The following is a 21256-nucleotide window of genomic DNA, read 5'->3' as shown; positions in this document are numbered from 1 at the left end:
AATAATACTAGAATTAGTGCTTGGGCTGGATCTAAAGCTAATCATTTTATATCAACACTGATTTTTTGGCTATATTAGAGTTTAAAACAACAGGGAAGAGGTGTCATATAGTCTAGGAGACTATGATGTCTATCCCTCTCATAGTATGTCCTGTCGTCTAAAAAAAAAAAAAAAAAAAAAAACACAGCAGTGGTCCAATTACAGAGCCATCAGAAACAGACCCTCAAAGTGAGTTTAAAGGGATAGTATAAGTAAAAAGGAATTTCTGTTTTCTGCTGAACACAAAAGAAGATATTTTGAAGAATGTCAGGATGGTCCCCATTGACTTCTATAGTATTTTTTTCCCCCATACTATGGAATCAGTGTTTGGTTACTCATGTTCTTCAAAATATGGTTACTCATGTTCTTCAAAATATGGAACAACTTAAAGGGGGAGTAAATGATTTTAAGTTCTGGGCTAACTATCCCTTTAAATCACCTCATCTTTAGCAACAAAAGGCACTGGGGTCTCAGTGGTGCGACTATCCTAGCGCTACGAAAATAAAGTCAAACAGCACACAAGTGTGCTCATTTTATGCCACCAACTAAAGAAAAATATTAATGAAATATTGTAACGTCACTACAGTTTGATCATATTTTGTATTAAAGTAATACACATACTTACTATGCAAAATCTTTAAGTTTAAAGTACACACTTAGAGACATAACTCATGTTCTGCATTTTTGGCATTTGTTTTAAAATGGAAAAATAACTATTACACACAGACAACGAAATCTGGTCAATTTGGTTGGTGATTTTAAGTAGTTGGGTGTGTTACAGAAAATGTACACAAATAAGGAAAATCAAATTCAATTATATATTTCAATTTTTTTTATAATGACTTCAGGATATGTTCTTCAAAAGGGACCTTTGAAGGACAGCCTGAACGTACATCTCCGACACATCTGCTCCAGTGTAGGACTACCACGTCCCGTCTGGAGATCAACCAGACTCCAGTAGACAAAAAAATGGCCACAAAGCAAAGCTCACTGTAACTATGCTGTGAAGTAGAAGGAGAACAAGAGAGGAGCGTTTGAGGCTGGATCCTCAGTGCGGTTGTTGATCTGGTAGAAACGTTTCCTCTGGCTGTTCGACCACGGGCTCTCCGTCAGGTGTGGAGTCTGAAACCTCTTCGATATCGCCTGTCGATGGTGTCGGGCTCATCTTAGTCTGCAAAGTCAGAAATGAGACTGGGATTTTCCACATTTTCAACTCACATACACAGTGTTGATATTATCCTTCACCTTTAAGGTTTCCACTTTCTCCTCAAATGACTTGAAGGTGGGTGTGTTCCTGCAAGAGACGTGATAATGATGTAAATGTGTCAGACACAATCTTTCCAAACAGTAGGAGACAAAATGGAGCTTTATAAGATTCATTCTGGCCACAATCTGAGCTAACAGCACATACTCTCTATAGATAAGGAGTCCATTATGCCAGGCACTTGAGATTTTAGGTTCATATTTCTACAATTAAACAACAGATATGCATGTTCACAGTTCTGGTTGTCGGTTAATAGTGACATTCAGGAAAACAGCTAAAATATTTCCTCTTTTTTTTAGTGAGTGTTTATTTTGATTGTTTTTGTTTTAAAATAATTCATTTACAGTACAGGGCTGCACAATTAATAAATAATATTGCTTTTATATACAGTTTTTTTTAATACTAATTATAAAACATGGATGGATAAAAAATGAAGACTGAAATATGTTTGTAAGAATACAATTGTACTATAAACTAAGGGATATTTGTAACGCAAAATCATTTTATTTTACACTGCAGTTACAATACTAATGTTTTAAATTATTTACTTTCAAATGTTGAACCTTTGAGCTTATATTTTGGAAAACTGAAGGGAGACCTTTAAATCTGGGTTTAGTTGACAACAGGTTTAGAAATGCTTCTTGTTACAACGTTGGTTAAATTTATGTCCACAAAAATGTTGGAAATTATGCAAATGTTAAAAAAAAGTCAAGTGGGAAAAAAAAGCTTGTTAACAACATGTAGATATGGAGTTCGAGTGGATTAGCATTTACTGCGTATTGAAACGTGGCATATCAGACTGAATTGCAGTCTTTTGCCATTTCAACTTCATTTCAATTATTGTGCCACTATTAATTAATTTAATTTGAATTTGAATGGCAATAGAATTAGCTAAACAACATGCTAAATGTGAGATTATTACAATGAACTGTGGGTGTTTATGAATCTCAACTTATTGTTTATTTCAACTTAGTTTTATCTTGTTTAACAGCTAAATTCATGGTGAAAAACTACATTACCCATGATGCTGTACAGAAAATTCACCAATCAGTGTCAAAACAAGCAAAATCCACCATTATCTCTAAATAATTATATTTGAATATTTATGCATATTTTGCAATAAACTTTAAATATATTGCTTTTATATGAGTAGTTTTATATTTCTTTGTTTTTACTTATTTATTTTTAATTATTCTGTTTGCAATGCTTCATGGGATTGTAGTTCTTTCTATCACTAAAGTCATGAAGTACATTTTTTGCTTCAAATCAAAGTTTGTAGAATTATGATTCACCTCGTAGCTGGTTGGCTTGATTCATGGCTTATAACTCTTTAACACAGACTTTTTTTTTTTAAATCTCTATGGGAGAAATGAATGGAAAAAAATACTTCCCGAATTAGCGCTGCTTACTAAGTGCTGCACTCTATTATACAATGAAACGTCATTATAAAACAATATCTGACCACAGAATGCCACAACTGAGCAATCAGAATATAAGGTATTCCTGTGAAATACAGAGGATTATGTGGGTCTGCCAGAACTGTTCCTTACCTCATCACTGGCATGCTAGCCGAGTGCTGTATGGAGCGTATACTATCCGTCAGCAGCAGAGAAGAGCAAATAGGAGTTAGCTAAAGCTGTGAGTATTAGACGCATTACAAGAGGGGAGATAAAGTCATGCACCTACACATGTCTATGAGTTTATAATCAGCATGAAAAAACACCTCAGCCCTTCATGCTGCGTGAAATTGAGTATGAGTATAAGGCTTTAATCCATGAGGGGTTTAAGACTTTATTACCGCTATCATTGACTCGGATTCACACCACAGCTGGGACGCCCAGTTTGGATGAACAGGGTGTGTGAGAGAATTAGCAGGGAATAAACAGGGTTTAAACATGTCTGCATCACTGTCAGAGGGGATGATTTGTTTAGCAGAGCGACAGCCAGAAGAGCGATAGATTCGTGTGGGATATGAGCACGTACACTATGAAGAATGCTGAGAAACAATGAGAGATGATGCTGCTTTTTAGACAGAAAGCAGGAGAAAAATCAGAAAACAAGTCTTTGCATAAGACTGATGGGAAATAATCTTATTGACTTCTATTCATTCATTCTTTGATGACAAGATCAATTTTAAAAGCATAATCCTTTTTTCTTTTTTTAAGTTAGTTACAAGAATAGTTCACCTAAAAGTGAAAATTGTCATTATTAACTCCAAACTTGACTGTTTTTCCGAGATTTGAGATATTTTGAAAAATGATCTTATGGATCTAGTGAATTTCATTGTATGGACAAAAACAGAATCCTTTTGTGTTCAGCGGAAGAAAAACAGTAATAAGGGATGATGTAAATGATACATTTATACATTAAAGGGTTAGTTCACCCCAAAAATGAAAATTCTGTCATCATTTAGGCAAGGCAAGGCAAGTTTATGTTATATAGCAAATTTTCATACACTATGGTTATTTACTCACCCTCACGTCGTTCCAAACCCATTACACTTTTGTTCATCTTCGAAACATAAATGAAGATATTTTTAATAAATCTGAAAGATTTCTGTCCCTCCATTGACAGTCCAAGCAACTACCACTTTGATGCCACAAAAAGTTCATAAATAGATGATGAACAGAGTGGTTTAGTCCAAATTTTCTGAAGAGACACGATCACTTTATATGATGAACAGATTCAATTTAGGCTTTTTATTCACATATAAAAATTCATTAACGCACACATCAGTTATGATAAATGGAAGCTCAAGCATGCTTGCTTGACGTGCGAGAACCAATGAGGTTCATACTTGTTCATAATGTTATGAGGTTTGTTTTTACGCATCGTGATTCGTTCAAGTACGGTTGAGCTTCTGTTTATGTCCGCTGATCCGTTTATATGTGAATAAAAGCCTAAGTTCAAATCTGTTCATCATATAAAGCAACCAAGCCTCTTTAGAACATTTGGAATAAACCACTCGATTCATATAGATTAGGTTTACGATCTCTTTATGAACTTTTTGAAGTGACAAAAATGGCAGTTGTGTGGACTGTCAATCTCTCAGATTTAACTTAAAATATCTTCATTTGTGTTTCGAAGATGAACCAAAGTCTAACGAGTTTGGAACGACATGAGGGTGAGTAATTGATGACATGTTTTTTTATTTTTAGGTGAACTAACCCTTTAAAGTAAAGGTTTGAGAAGAAAAAGTATGCATGCAATGTTGAAACATGCAGGGGAAGAAATGGGAGACTAACACTACCTCCAAGTGCATGCCACACTATAAAACCATTCATCACACTACGGAGAGGTGTAGCAGCCAAAATAACCGGCTTTTGTTTGAAGCCTCTGTAAACAGTCTTACCCAAAAGAATTGGAAAATGACTGTAATCTGTAAATGGCAGAGGTGTCATTAGCGAAAACAGTTAACAATGTTGCCAGCGTTGCAGCAAGAGTGTCGTAAGATGGTGAAATTGAGCATGTGTCAATTCCTTTGACTTCAGTGTATGATGTGGGTGTCTATGGTTAATGGTTTTATTCTACCTCAATATTGGTAATTCCACTGTGTGTGGGTGCAAAATTCAGTCCTTTGCCATTTTATCCAGTAGTGTTATGCTAAAGGCACATGTATGTATAAGTGGTTATCACAATGGCTACGTTCACACAGATGAAGCAGACTGAATACTGTCTGTAAAATCCGATAATTGAATTCAAGTCTCAATTGTCTCAAATAATGCCTGTAAACACACTGGCAGATAAATAAAGCACATATTAAAATGTTCAATTGAGTCCTTAAAGAGAATGGAAGCTCAGTACATGTAGGAGTATTGATAAATGTTTATATTTGAATAAAAGTATAAAGGTTTTGGTTACATGGACTTTCAATATATATTATGTGGGGACCTATCCCTTTAAAGATTTAATTTAGTGAAATTTTTGAAAACTCCTACAACTCATCCTTTGGTCAAAGACTCCACCCAGCATTTAACAGGAGTTTTGTCTCATTCTCGGACCACAAAACCTCCCAAATTGCACATTCACCTTCACTTTTTCTCATAAAATAACTCTGTGTGAACTTAGAACTCCAAACAGGAGTGATAAACATTATCTGATGCTGTGTGAACGTAACCAAAGTGGTTTAGAACAGACATTATTAGTAGTTATTAGTGAGTATTCATTCATTTGTTGCTAGGTCAAAAGGGTACAAGGGATAGTTAAATCAAAGGATGATAACTTGGACTTGGATATCCCTTCTCACCTTACGTCCTCCAGCTTTCTGGTAATGGCTGAGCCCACGCTGGAGAACGCTGTCGTTGCCTTCTGACCCACTTGGGACAGTGTCTCTGAGGTCTTCTTATACCTGTCCAGCACAAATGGGGGGGGCAGATGAATAGAGAAAATGTTAACAACAGCACAACATAACCGTAAAACACCAGATCATGTCATTCTAACAGCTGGAGCGAGCTAGTAAAGTCATAATGTTCACAACTGTACTTCTTTAATGTAATTCAGTCAAATAGCAAGTGTGAATGCACAGCAGAAGCATTGACAGATGGAGCCGCTCCGCAGCAGCAGTACGAGAGGCGGCGGGCGGCACGCAGATGCCTTAGGCGAGTGAGGGCACGTACGCAGTGGAGGTGGTGACTTCCTGCCAGCCTTTGCTCAGGTTCTGTTTAAACTCGTTGAGTGGAGTGATGCCTAGCTTCCGCTTGATCTCCGCCACCTGCTTCTCCTTGGCTGCCAGCACCTGAGAAAGAGTCTGGATCTCATCTTCCACCTGTAGGGAAACAGGACAGAAGAATTCATCTGACATGGAAAATATGGTTAAAATAAAAATGTGGTAAGACTCCAAAACATTCAAATCACCGATATAGCTTATCTATTAGAGACTGGTCCAGCTACAAGATGTAACATACAGCATATGTCAAAATAGTGAAGAGAGTGGGCATTGCAAAATGAGTTTAGCCTTGAGAATCAACCACACTTGGTCCTGAGAGAAACTCAGATGTTGTTGAGACAGGCTGGAATCTGAAATATAACTAGACTGAATGATGTCGACCTTAGCTAGTTCACTGCAGAGATCTGCTTGCTCTTTCTCAGTTAGGGCTGTGCAGGGTGAACAGGGTACTGCATCCACTGCCTCTTCGCCTACTTCTGGGATGAAGTCTGGCCTCTGGGTCCCTACAAAAACAAAGACATGCACTATGAAATATTTGAAAATTGTTGGCCTAAGACAAGGCTGCAGGTTAACCCCACAAAGGGCAATGGAAAGGTGAGACACTTTATATGTCACACTGTTAATACATTAGAAAAAAAAAAAGTTACAATTACGAAAAAAAAGTTGCTGTTACAAAAAAGTCACACTACAATTACAACAGAAGACCCAATTACGAGAAATAAAAATCACACTGAGATATAGCTCTAATTAAATCACAATTACGAGAAAGTCATACTGTGATATTTAATTACAATAATGAGAAAAAGTCACTTTACAAGAAATAAAACCACACTATGAGATGAGTCGCATTTACAGGAAATAAAGTTACACACTGAGATATAGTTCTAATTATGTTGCAGTTACGAGAAAGTCATACTGTGACATTTAGTTACAATAATGAGAGTCACATTACAGGAAATAAAATTACACTGTGATGTGTGAATTTACAATTCCGAGAAAAAGGTTTGTGAGATATTAAAGGTGGGGTATGTGATTCTCTTTTTTGTCCATTTTTTCAAAATCACTTGAAATCCTATTCCTAACCCACTTACAGCCACTGAGTTAGAAGCACTGAAATGAAAATTAAGCAATTTAATCATCTGTGGAACGGGCAGGACTCGAAGACCACCTAGAATCATTGGACAGTAAGTGCGTCAATCAAACGGTCGTACCATACCCCCCTCCCCCCATCCCCCTCGCGTGCGTGACCACGAGAGACAGAGAGAGAGTAATGGGTGGAGTCAGGGCCAGCGTTGGAGGAAAGAAGGTAGGACCATTTGAGTTGTGTATTTTCAAAATCTGCCAGCCGTTTTGCAAATCCCATACCCTACCTTTAAGTTACAAACAATTACAAGAAATAAAGTCACATTATATTTATAAATGTTTTCATTTATATTTTTATATAAAAAGTTACATTGTGAGTGGCAATCACCTTTGTACTTTTGTATTCTGATGCAGAAATGGGCTTTCTTATGGTAAAACAATTAGAAGTTCCGGAAACCAATTCAACTGATTCTTTGTGCTATGAATTTTAGCATCAAGTAAGTTTTAGTTCACTTCAAGTTGAACTGTCTGAGTGTCCTGAAGTCCTGTTAGCTCAGTGGTGACTGGTAGGAAGATTCTGGTTCTGATTTTGCCATTGTGTAGAGTCAGACATCAGACCAGGAGGCGAAAGAAAAACATGAAGGAAGATGAGGAGGGCAGAGAGAAGTCATGTGCCAAAGAACTTTAAAACTTTATAAGGTGCTTGTCACATGATGGACACCCACCCAAGGGCTCACGCATGTCTGGAAGATGTACTTTGATGCCTCCACTGACAGCCCATGCAATGGAAATACAAAATAAATAATAAAACTCCTGGATGACACTATTCAGTGGGCTGATAACTAGGAAGAAAGGCCAAAAATTCAACACTGTCAATCAAACTGACAAAAATATGACAGCCCTGAATGAATAGATCTGTACTACACTGTATAGTACACTGTAATGTTATCAGCTGATATTCTTGTTCTCATTTAGTCAAATCAGTGTTTTTGGGCTTTACATAATTATTGGATTAACAAAATTACCTGATAAGACCACTTTGTCAAACACTGATCCCAGAGCTTTAAAATAATCAGTCTTTTCTGTGTTAGTTGGCCAAAAAAAAAAACCCCATAAAACATTTAAATGATAATAAAAATCAAAGCTTGCTCATGTCCATTTGATGGACCTAATTTTATGCCTAAAGGTCAAGTCAGAGATTCAGGTCTCAGCTTGCAGCTGGGAGGTTTGAAACGTGTTTTGAGGAAGAAACGGCATTTAAAGTTGCATCACATGAGGAAGGTGTGCAACTCATTTGTAAGCAGCTTGTTTGGTATTTCTGGAAAAACTGGTAGGCTGACCTCCCACTTTAATACCACAAAGGTAATTAGAAACAGAAGTGAGGAGCTTGTTTCACAACAAATTCCCCCACCCCATTTTATATCTATATCTATATCTATCTCTATATCTATCTCTATATCTATCTCTATCTCTATCTCTATCTCTATCTCTATCTATCTATCTATATATATGTGTGTGTGTGTGGCGTGTTTAAAGTCTCTTGACAAGACTTTTGCGACTTGATGCGAGTAGGAAAGTATTCTTAACCATACTTTGATATACTTTGAAATAATATAATACAATTATTAACAGAAAGTTATTGAAATGCACTGAACAATGATTATATGAACTGGTTACTTTCTTACTAATATGAACAGGATGAATTAAATAGAGATCATACAAGTTTTGGCTAAGTGGGAGGGTGAACGTTCCTAAATTAGTAGCAGTAATTTTAAAAGTCTTTTCCCACCTTCTATGTTCACTTTCACAATGTCTATTAAATACACCATTATCTCTCAAAACACAATTCTTTTGAAACTACACCTGCTGACTGTTATAGTACGCTCTGAGTTACACACTAGCGCACCGACACTGGTGTCACGTTCATTCATCATGGGAAAGGAACATTGACAGTGTCATCCAAGTTCAACGGTCGATTCGAGACAGTTGAGTGGTTTACCGGAGGACTTACATTACATCACTTGCACAGTAATTATGACTATATCCAATGGCTGAACTTGAGCAAGGATGAGCACTGCCTGAAAGCATGGTTCATCTATAGAGTTGTTTTGCAGCATAAACAGGTTTAATGCAAAGAACATTTGTGGCTCATTCGAGAGTAGAACCCGGAAGCACTGCACTGCGTTTACAACATGAACAGCGTCAGAGACTGACATGGAAGAGAAGTCATTTTTGAATAAAGTCACACAAAAAAATATATTCTCGTCGCTTCATAACCACTGAACCACTGTAGAAACATGGACTTTTTTAACAATGTCTTTACTACCTTTCTGGGTCTTGAAAGTGGTAATTGCGTTTCTGTCTATGGGGGATCAGAAAGCTTCAAAAATATCTTAATTTGTGATCCGAAGATGAACAAAGGTCTTACGGGTTTGGAATGACATGAGTAATTAATGACAGAATTTTCATTTTTGGGTGAAGTATCCCTTTAAACACCAGAAAAACTGACTATTATGTGTAAGCAAGTTCGCCAAACTCTGTGCCGTTCCTGGATGTGTGTAGCACCTACAGCTCTGCATATCCTCCTACAGGACCCCAATGATTAAAAGGAGGAACTGGTTTTATTTTGAACAAGTTCCCTGAATTATTCAGTCTGATATTTCCTTATCTGAAGGGGGATGTAAATAGTAGGGCTGGGAGAAAAAAAAAAAAAAATCGATTCACCTAGCTATCGCGATTTTTTTTTTTTACGATTCTAAAATCAATTTTTCTATTCCAGAATCGATATTCATTCAAATTCAATTGCTTTATTTTTGTCCTTGCTTGTAGATGAGGTTGACAGAAGTTAGCCACTTTCGTTCCAGCAGAGGATGAAATGTGTCGTTATCTATGAGTGTTAAGTGTTGTAATGTTCCAAGTGGACGCGTGGAAGAGACGCGAGACTGAAAGCACTGAAAAGCCCTCGCGCTACTCATACGCTAAGAGAGAGATAAAACAATAGAGCAGCACGATTCATCTTTAAAAGACTGTGATCTCGATTCCAACACCCACGCGATCTTTCAATTCGTCTGTCTATTAAACTTTGACAAAATCATATCGCAATATTCAAAGCTGTGTTGGCGCTGCCGCTGACCCGGAGAGAGTTGTCATGAAACAGCTTCACAAAAGTCTTTTCAACTTCATAGTATCATTATTTCTGTGATGCAATAGTTAAAATTATCATAGAAGTACTTGGATAAAAGTTTAAAGTTCAAATATGAACACTGATGTCTACGATAGCGATCAAAATCAGCTTTTTGATAGAAACTTGGTGCTTAAAATAACGCATTAATCGATTACATTGTTGGCGACAAGTGACTGTTAAAACATGTATTTGTTATTGAATCATTTATTCAAGAGAAAGTAGTATTGTATGATGCTTCTGAAATAAAAGTCAGAAAGATGTGATGATTTGTTTTTGTAAATATGACTCATCTTGTACAGTCTGTATAAGTGTGGTCTGTATTCCCGATGGTCTAGTGTTAAAAAAAATTGCAATATAGAAATTGCAATACTTGTAGAATCGCAATTCTTATAAAAAATAAAAATAAATTGCAATACATATCATATCGGTGCCCAAGTATCGTGATAGTAACGAATCGGGAGATCGTCCTAGTAAATATCATATCAAAATTCTAATTTCAAACACACACAAGTTTGTTTGTTTTTTGCTAACAAAAGCCAAAGAGATATAAAATGGCATGAAAAACTAAATGACTAAAATGTGTTTTAGGCACAAACAAATTACAACCACTATAAGTGGATCTCAGGGAAGAAACAATAAGTGAATGTCTAGTAGAGATGGCACTATCCCGGTGTTTGGGAGTTATTCTGCAACCCGATGGCCCACATGAACAGCATCTGCTCCTGATGGCTGAGCTTCTCAAAAACATCAGCAATTGACAGGAAGAGGGCTCTTACGTACTTTTAATAACATTCTTTCTTCGTAACACTGCTTGTCTCTCACTGTTACACTGACAAACACCAGTCCACACCTAAACACACACACACATCCACTCAGCACCTGAACAAACACAGTTACCTCTGAGCGATGGTACGGGTGAGCCAGGGGGAGTGAAACTCTCTTTGGGTGACAGGTAGAAGTAGCTAGTGTTCACTCCCTGCTCAAAGTTGAACGGAGACGTGTACTCCTCGACAGGTTCCTCCATGCTGCCCATGAACAGGAAGCTCCCTGGACACTAAGTGATGGCATGTGACTGAGCGTGTTAGGATCACTGTGCCGATTGTCCTATTTGCGAGCTACGGTTGCGAGTATAAGTGTGTATTGCTGATCCTGCAGCGCTAGCAGGAAAGCAGCAGGCTCACATGATGTCCAGCACAAGACGACGACGGCAGCGCGTTAATAAGTTACCTCTCCTGAGTGATCTATTTCCGTCACGACCCGACACTCCCAGCTGTAATCTTAACTGTCCTTATAGGGATTGTAGACAATCCTGTAAAAATGCCAGATTCTCAAGGTCTGAAAAAAGCAATCGCCATCGTCTTCAGCTTTCTCATGCTCAGCCCCCTCCATTTATTCACATCCACTGGAAATGAAGATCCATTTGTCCCCTGGTCACATGACACTGGGGCAAGCCCACGAAAGGAAGCTGTAATCTGTGGTGGCCCAGATTACAGCCCTAATCCATCACAAAGGGCCTCCGCACCGCTTCAGATACACAAACCATTACACGCTGAAATGGATTCAGCCAAGCGCAGTGGATTCGACCTTTATGGTTTGATCCATAAAGGCCAACACACTCGTGAGTCTTCAGCACCATTATACTGCAAACATATTCCATCCATGCTGCATTATATTGAGGAATGCAGATTTTACAGATTTTATGGATCATTATTAATATTATCAAAACATAACCGCAAAGGCATGCATGCGTGTGTGTGTGTGTGTGTGTGCGTGTGTGTGTGTGTGTGTGTGTGGATAATGTCAGAGTGAAAGGGTTTCTTGAACAAGAAAAGAATGAAGATTACATCTTGGTTTTGTCCATTGGGAATTGAAAGGATCATTGGATCGTTGTCGTTTACTAACTGCTGCGATCTCATGTGAGCGACAGATTGTTGGAGAGGGTAGATTACTGTCCCGTACTTGCACTGGTGCACACAACATCAGAGATGTCATTGCGAGGGGAAAAGGAAATTATTATTTTTTTTAATTAAAGATGACAATGAACATGAATCACATGAATTAAAGAAAATATATAATAAATATTATTTTAAATTAAGTTTAAATCACTGAAAAATTCCATTAAAAAAATAATTGTCCATTTTAATTTCATGGTGACTTAAATAATAAGTCACAATAATAAATACTTTTACTAATATATATATATATATATATATATATATATATATATATATATATATATATATATAAAATACACAATTGATGTAAAAATGTTTATTGTTGTTGTAAATATTGTAATATTTATTGGCATTGCCAGAATTTCACTATCAGCACATGCCTACAAAGAGTGTAAACACTTTCTACATGGCCCTGTTTGTTTAAACAGCTTGATAAAGCAACACCTGCTCAACCAATAATCCCACTATGGGACAGGACTAAATCTAATGCTGATTTTGCTACTGAAGTTGAACTCAGATGTGGTTAAATGAACTCACAAAATCACAATGCAAAATAGTAAAATAAAAAGCATGCTCAAATCATCGCAATATTCCTAATATTCCCAACAAAATCATTGGAATTCCATTTGGTGCCACTGCCATTACTGGCGGAAACACCTGACACAAGGCACAATGCTGTTCATTGCCAGTTTTCATTTCCCTTGGTTTTAAAAAACATGCTATGTTTGACACACCCTCTATACAGCACTGTCCCTGAGGAGCTGGAATTACATAGATGCCAGACTGCAGTTGCTTTCTTACGTGAAACAGGTCTGCTCTCCCCAGAGATCAGCAAGAACAGTCAAATACACAAAGAATCAGGTTATAAAGAGAGTCACGGCGACTCTATTCAGCTGTATTCATATACAAGAGCCAAGCAGAGACAAACACACATGTGCACGTCAATTAACACACTAGCTACATTCACCTCGCACGTCTAGGACGGCAGAACCTTGACGCCTCCGCACTGCTGTCTGCAGGTTAGTACCCGGATATTTGCCTTTCACCAAAGTTCTTGTTGGCTTCCATCCAGACTAAATTGCACAACAAAAGCCTGCAGATGTTCAAATAGAGACTTGAATGCAATCTGCAACCATAGAAAAAATTAATTTATGTTCCTTTGCATGCCAAATCATTTTCACACGAACCTAATACAATAAATTTTCATTAACACTTCAGCACATGTTGGCAAGTTCAGACAAAGCCTTTTTTCATGTGCTTTACAGGGGCCTGGTCCATTGTGGGAGCGTTTCAGATCACGTGACAAGCCCCAACCTTCATGTTAGGAGGACCTGTCTATGACAATGTAAAACAAACAGCGGAAATAGAACAGAGATATTCAATGAAAGAAGGTGCTTGACTTCCCATTTTAAAAAACGGACGAGAAGTATTGTTTAAAAAGAGGAAATAAGCAATAATTACACATTTGCTTTGACTAAACTCTTTGTTAAACAATACAAATTTAACTAGATACATGCCAACTTCTTCCTCTGGCCCAGTAACATATCCATGACCCCACATGGAGTGGCAGTGATCTTTACTATGCCAATAATAGGATGGACATGGAATCCCATGACTTCATATAGAGCTGGAAAAGCCTTTCAATGGGCTCGTGCCACTTCAACATCAGGAACCCTTCTGAACTGGCTCTCGTATGACTCGCATTTAAGCTCAGAGAGCACAAGAACATGAACACCCCAGTAAAGAAACAAAGAGGACATTTGAAGCACCTAATAAACCACAGCTTCTAATCAATTACTGGGTTATTCCAAGCACATTGCATCTCGTGATTGGGACAAACAAGAATCATGGGACAGACAGAGTGCGACTCTAGCCGCCTGCGACAGACATTGGGGAATAAGAGGTGGCGAATGGAAAAGGTTTAGCAGCCTATATGGTGGTAGAAAAGGGCAACTTGATTTCTTCAAAGGGTGTAAGAATTGTCAAAAGCATGACTAATGGGAAAATTGAGGAAATTTTAGCTTAACACGTTACTGACATGGTATGTGAGAGGCATTATTTTCTACCAACGAAAACACACAATCTTAAGGTTGGCTGTTCAAAATTGTCTGTGTTCACATGACTGAAAGAGGATCAGTTCAGAGGTTTGGAGGGTCACAGCGAGGCCTTAACTTTCTCCCCTCAGTGCAATGTTAGTCCACACCTTTATTAGGCCAAAACTCTCAGTCATGTGAAAAATACAATAAATAAGACAAATGACACATTTAAAATAAGGACAAAACAGTTATTCAGTTTAATGTCATAAAAAATAAATAAAATAAAGATCTTGCTGATTTTATTATCGAAACCATCTTTTGGAAACGGTGAGAAAGCGGTTCTACTGCTACAATCAAACTATAAGTGAAAAGTGATTAAAGGGACATGTGAGCCATTCACACAGACGCTTCAGGAAGATATTGCATAATAGTCTATCAGTGAAATAAATGCGTGTTATTTCAGTAAAGAATTGTATGATAAGTGAGTTTTTTTGTAATACTACAACCACAACACAACACTTTTACAATTAATGTATATGATATAAATATATTACATTGGTTCGGCGGTCTTAAAGAGTAAAAGCCAATATTCAGGCCCACAGACACTCAGAAAAACATAAGCCACTGTTCTGTGGGTTTTTGCGCCGTGCACACACACACACACACAATCTATATTATGTCATGTGGTCTATTTTTTATATGGTGGTCTGTTTCTCCAACAAAGCTATCATATGAAGGCTCCAAAAGACTTGGAATACAGTGTCATATGTACATATGTCATACAGTGTCATATGTCACAAGTCATATGGACACATCTAAAGGCCCGTTCACACCAAGGACAACTATAAAGATAACGATAAAGATATAGTTCTAAAAATTGTTCTCAATATTAAAGAATAGCAGAGTTCACACCACAGCTAGCGGCACAGAGAAACAATATTGTTTGGATAACTTTCAAAACGATTTTATCCAGCTGATGAACGATAAAAACATTGACAGCCAATCAGAATCCATCCTGCTGTAATGAGCTCGAGCATTTAAAGTGACAGACAAGTACTTTAAGGGGCTTTTTCATTTTTAGAGCTCAACAATCAATAGCATTAGTCCCCATTTTAGAAAAGATCATCCAGAACATTCTGTGTGTGTGTTTGACAGAAGAAAGCTTTTTTAAATAATATAGCCTAGTGTATTCCAGCCTTCAATGATGACAGAATTTTCAGGTGAACTATTTGAATATGAACTAGTAATTTAAATCACAGTATTATTCCTATGATGGCAAAGCTGAATTTTCAGCATCATTACTCCAATCATCAGTCACATGATCCTTCAGAAATCATTCTAATATACTGATTTGGGGCTCAAGAACCATTTATTATTATCAAATCAAATCAAATCAAATCAAGTATATTTGTATAGCGCTTTTCACAATACAGATTGTATCAAAGCAGCTTCACAGTATTAAAATAAAATAATACAACAAAGTTTGTTTCTAGTGGAATTTATTGATTGATAGAATAAAATTAAATATCCCCAAAATATCCCCAACTGAGCAAGCCAAAGGCAACAGTGGCAAGGAACCGAAAAAAACTCCATCAAGCGGCCTAATGGTGTCCTAAAACTCCATCAGGTGACCTAATGGAGAAAAAAAAAACCTTGGGAGAACCCAGGCTCAGTCGGGGGCCAGTTCTCCTCTGGCATTTATGAAATAGAGGCCGGATTGTAGTTTGAAACTGTGAGATTAACAATATTATATGAATGCCTGGCTGAAAAGATGCGTCTTTAATCTAGTTTTAAACTGGGAGAGTGAGTCCGAGCAACGAACAGTATCAGGAAGGCTATTCCAGAGTTTTGGAGCCAAATGTGAAAATGCTCTCCCTCCTTTGGTGGATCTGGATATCCTAGGTATGACCAAAAGCCTTGAATTTATTGATCTTAAAGAGCGCGATGGATTATAGGGCGATAGAAGATCCGCTAAATAGACTGGAGCTAAGCCGTTTAGGGCTTTATAAGTCAGTAGCAATACCTTGTAATTAATACGGAACTTTATAGGTAGCCAATGTAGTGATGGTAAAATCGGTGTTATATGATTATATTTTCTTGATCTAGTAAGAACTCTAGCGGCTGCATTTTGGACTAACTGTAGCTTGTTTATTGAGGATGCAGGACAACCAGCTAATAAAGCATTACAGTAATCTAGTCTCGAGGTCATGAATGCATGAACTAACTTTTCTGCATCGGAAACTGATAGCATATTACGTAGCTTAGCAATGTTTCTAAGGTGGAAAAAGGCTGTTTTTGTAACATACGAAATATGATTTTCAAAAGACAGGTTACAATCGAGTATAACACCCAGGTCTTTTACTGTAGAGGATAAAGTAACAGGACATCCTACGATGTCAAAGTTGTATTGTGAGAGGTTCTGTGGGCGTATTTTGAACCGATAAGTATTACCTCTGTCTTGTCTGGATTTAATAATAGAAAATTACGCGTCATCCAATCTTTTATATCTTTAACACACTCTGTCAATTTGGATAATTTAGCGTTTTCATCCGGCCGTGATGAAATATATATTTGAGTGTCATCAGCATAACAATGGAAACTAATTCCATGTTTCCTTATAATATTTCCAAGTGGCAGCATATATATTGAGAATAACAGAGGGCCCAACACAGATCCCTGCGGCACTCCATAGTTTACTGGAATTATGATCGAATTATGATTATGATTATCAATGTTGAAAACAGTTTTTTATTTTTGTGGAAACTGAAACATTTTTTTTTTTAGGATTATTTGATGAATAGAAGGTCCAAAGAGCAGCATTTATTTGAAATTACAAAAAAAAAAAATCAATGTAAAAGTCTCTATTGAAAAAAATAAATAATAATAATTTCTTTAAAAAAAAAATCTTACTTTGAACAGTAGTGTAATGCATCTGTACACAGACAGACCAAGACAGAGAAAAGAATGACAAATATGTAGCTATAAGCCTTAGAGAACAAGGAGAGTATTTGGAGCAATATCTGAAATATCTTCTTTAAAAAAAAAAAATTCCTGTCTGTGTTACTTCAACTTCACATGAAAACACGGAAATGACCCGACTCAAGCCATCACGAATCTAACATTCCACTTTGAGTTCTGATGTTTTCAGCGAACTGACATCAAAAAGATAAAAGTAACAGCGTAACTGTTATAACATGCAGACTGGATGGAGTTAAAAACTGCAGCGTACCAACAAACTCCAGGAGTGGAAATTTCCACCAATGAGATCAAAAGAATTCTCTGCTAGCTTTTGGCGATCAAGTAAACTTTCAACCTTGAGTTGCTGAATAGTCCACCCAACGGATTCAGGCAAAATCTGCAATTCATAACAGAACAAATGCAACAACACTGGCTATAGAAGATTTGATTGCAGCTTCCTCATTCCTCCCTGTAGTTCTGTTAGTCTTTCATCTTTTTTATTTTCCTATGTTGCCATGACAGCAAAATGAGAACAGCGTGCAGATCTACTAACTAGCAACTGGTGACTGCAGAGGCAAACTATGAATTAAAAACATATTCTGATTTTGACAGCGTTAGATCAGATGTCCTAATCCACAGGATTACCCATAGCTTGGGCGAAAGGTCTTCCATTGATGACTCACTCACTGATGCAACAATGCTAAATCACCCTGCAAATCATAGACACATTTACTAACTTGACTTCTTGGCACTTGATAGGATTCATAAGATGACATGGGTCATAAGTTCAGTATACCTACGGTAAACAAACAATCATCTCAGGCTTTGTCAAGCACTTTGCTTGTCACATTGCACAACGGCCCATGGGCACCAGCTGCAAAAAAGACATGGGCACGCAGAAAAAAGGAATGAGCAGATGGCTGCCCTGCGTGAGAGAGATGAGATGAGGGGAGCAGAAGACTCAGACAGGAAGGCTCTGGCTCCCCGGGAGGCTGCTCACCGACACACTGCAGCCCAGGAGGGATGAGAGAGAACAGGCCGAGCGGGGCGGAGACCAGGAAGAAGACAAGATGGTCAGGAGGTCAGAAAGGACTATGAAAACAAAGCACGATGTGACCTTTAGTGACGTCCACGACTGTATCTGCTAGGCCTTTATTATATTGTTAAACAAGGGCAATGTCTTGAATCTGTTTTTTGCCTAAATGAATAGACTTGTGGTGATCCTCATATGAACAAGATTTGAGAAACATTTGGGTTTGTATTATAGCATCATATGGCCTGAGAAGCTCGGAAAGGCTCAAGCATCTCCACGACCCTACAGAGGAAAAGCTGTACAGAGATTAGATAGCTATATTATATTATATATTTATATATTTTCAGTAAGGCAGCAAACATTTTGCATTTATAATAATAAGTATCAATGCTGATCAAAAACAGGATCATAAATAGTAAAATTGGAAAAACAGTCTTTCTCCAATTTATGTACTGTACTTGCATATATAGACTATTTTTTTCAGTAAAATATTACATCAAAACAGAGGGCATTCCGACATCTAGTCTAGGACTACACTAAATACCAAAGACTAGACTAAACTAGTCTAAATCAATAGAATGAAGGCCAATGCATTTCCTGCCAGATGATAACCTCAACACCAGGCATCTGAACACAATTTGAGAACACTTTGAGTTGGAAAAATAGCACACGGCAGAAAAACTATGTCATCTTAGCCGACTATTTACGCAATAATGCAGTGGACGAACAGGAACCCAAGTCAGCCAGATCATAGCAGAAGGAACACATTGCCAAAAAACGTACATAATGATCAGGTATATGATGCACACACACACAGTATGATCCTGCTGATGATCTGACCTTAACCATCATAACATAAATTCTCATTTCTAGGTCCATAATCTGCATATGAATGACATCACATAAAGGGAATAAGAAACATGAGATGATAAAGAAGAAGAAGAAAGCTATCAAAATAGTGATACTATAAACTGTATTCTATGCTTTATTTTATAGCCGGGTCATATATTTATATATTCCCGGGTCATATTGTTATAACTTAAAATAGAAAGATGGTTTATCTGCAAGACATTCAAAGACTTAACTCAATTAACGGAATTGGCACGATAGAAGATTGGAAATAGGCTAATACAGAGATGAACAGATAAGGTTCATCAGTGGCAGCATATTTACAGCAGGTGTTTAAAGCTAACATATGTTTCAATGATGCTGCAAGCAAGTTAAGCCCAGGCAAGTTAAATAAATATACAGAAACATCCTTATTTACAAAAATAAATCAAGTTTTGCTGTTGGATAGTGGGAGACTATGGTTCTGGTAGTTCCATAATAAGTTTTAACAGTATTTATAAACACAGGTAATTATTAGAAACGAACTATTGAAAATGTGCACAAATGCTATAACCCGAGTAAAATCCCGGTAAATATATATCATGACTGACTGTCACATAACCAATATTCATAATAATTACACAACCTCTATTCCATTACCAGCTGTTGGCTGTGCTAACAAACAAGCTAGCTAACTTCTGAAAGTTGAGTTTTTGTTGCATTTCTGATCTGTGGCGACATGTCATGTCATGTCACGTTGTCAAAAGAATTCATCTACCTTGATCGGCTTCCTCCATCCTGTCTTTGCGGATTCTTTATGTTGTGAATTTGTTCTGATCCTTGCGGTCCCGCTTTCCCACTTCAATCTTGCAAATTTGAGCTCAAAGCTGCCACTGCATTCTAGGCTGCTGATGCGCGAGGTGGGGTGGGGTCGAGTGACGTCATGACGCACAGCACGTAGAGATGTAAACAGACAGAGACGGGCACGAGGTCCCACCTGGCGCGCCCACACTGACGACTAAAGATACGATCATTTATTCTAAATTATTAGTTATTATGTTAATTACATGAACTTAAAAAAACTAGATATGACCTATATGTGAAATAACCATTTTATATTTCATATTTATGGCAATTCACTATAAAATATTGGTTCATTTAGAAATTAGTTTTCCTCCATGCAGGTTAAAAGAAATATTGGTCTGTTGACATAAATAATAAATAATGTGATCTACGTGTAATTACAAAAATAACTAAAATTTATTACAAATAATTTTAAATAAACAAATTTGCAAAGTAAGATAAAAATAACTAGAGGTATGTCAATTGCTGTTGCATTTTTTTTAAATGTAGTCTTTTCTCTTTATGAAAAAGAGAAGAGAAGAGAAGAGAAGAGAAGAGAAGAGAAGAGAAGAGAAGAGAAGTTTAAAATAACGAGGAAACCATTCGGTTTTTTTTTTCACCAGGCATTAACTAATATTAATTTGATATCTTCTAGTTAGTGAATAACACGCATTTTACCTTTCTAATTTCGACATGATAGCGATAGTTATCAGCAGAGGAGATAAGTCCTTCATGTTCACAGGTTGGGCTCAAAGTTACCTATTTTCCCTAGAAAAATACTTTCCCAATGGAACTATTTTGCCTGTAATCCAGAGGAAACAGTACGAGGCGGTTATTATAAATCGTCAATGTTGGTAGGCTACTGTAGGAAATTACGCCACCCACTGGGTGACAGGATTTAATAGCCTAATCCTACAGTAGGCTATATTTTTTACTATATGTTTGTTTGTTTGTATTTTGATGTTTTTTGAACCCCCACATCATAATTCCTATATAAAATACGACTAAAACGAATGTGTATTCTTTAAAACTGATGATATTTACATCATTATATTATAAGAACATCTCAGTTTCTATCCATTTTGTCAAAATAATATTAGTAGGCTAGTTTTTACTAAAATATATGGGTTTCAACTCGATGCCCTTCATCAGTAGGCTTAGGCTATACATTTAAAGTGATTGAAAAAGTGCATTGAACTTCGCTAGATGTAGGCTACCTTGGGTCACTTTGATTTAGGCTACTTAAAAGGCACATTTTACTTAATGTAGCAATTCATTTATTAATTTAAGCAGCAGCGTAATTAAACTTGACGCTTTTTATTTAACCTAGGCTTTTTTTTTCTTTTTTTTAACCGTGTATAGAAAAA

The 21256-nt window shown here is 37.0% G+C and overlaps 1 protein-coding gene across 9 annotated transcripts; it reads right to left on the bottom strand.

Annotated features, from left to right (window-relative positions):
* Positions 1 to 67: 67 nt before the first annotated feature.
* tpd52 (tumor protein D52) lies at positions 68 to 20013 on the bottom strand. 9 transcript variants are annotated; one of them, XM_084130778.1, is made up of 8 exons: positions 19825 to 20013; positions 6351 to 6472; positions 5920 to 6068; positions 5550 to 5651; positions 4656 to 4682; positions 2854 to 2895; positions 1285 to 1333; positions 875 to 1210 (listed from the first exon to the last, which is right to left on the bottom strand). In XM_084130778.1, the coding sequence occupies exons 1-8, from the start codon at positions 19841 to 19843 to the stop codon at positions 1088 to 1090; spliced, it is 633 nt and encodes a 210-aa protein (XP_083986904.1). In that variant the 5' UTR covers positions 19844 to 20013; the 3' UTR covers positions 875 to 1087. The 9 variants fall into 9 exon arrangements, with proteins under 9 accessions (XP_083986906.1, XP_083986901.1, XP_083986904.1 ...); XM_084130772.1 differs by lacking the exon at positions 19825 to 20013 and adding an exon at positions 11134 to 11679; XM_084130773.1 differs by lacking the exon at positions 19825 to 20013 and adding an exon at positions 11134 to 11679 and having other exon boundaries at positions 942 to 1204.
* Positions 20014 to 21256: the final 1243 nt, after the last annotated feature.

The sequence above is a fragment of the Abramis brama genome (assembly GCF_963993115.1).
Source record: "Abramis brama genome assembly, chromosome: 12".
In the NCBI taxonomy this organism is placed as follows: Eukaryota; Metazoa; Chordata; class Actinopteri; order Cypriniformes; family Leuciscidae; genus Abramis; species Abramis brama.
Note: the sequence above shows the minus strand (reverse complement) of the source record. Positions and strands in the feature narration are given on the sequence as shown.

What these genes read in the sequence shown, in the direction of transcription:
- tpd52 (XM_084130772.1), bottom strand. Translation starts at nt 11,269, where the DNA reads ATGGGCAGCATGGAGGAACCTGTCGAGGAGTACACGTCTCCGTTCAAC. An exon ending in ACCCGTACCATCGCTCAGAG is followed by an intron (nt 6,473 to 11,133) that starts GTAACTGTGTTT and finishes TTGTTTTTGTAG; the next exon opens with GGACCCAGAGGCCAGACTTC. An exon ending in AGAAAGTGGAAACCTTAAAG is followed by an intron (nt 1,211 to 1,284) that starts GTGAAGGATAAT and finishes CTGACTTTGCAG; the next exon opens with ACTAAGATGAGCCCGACACC.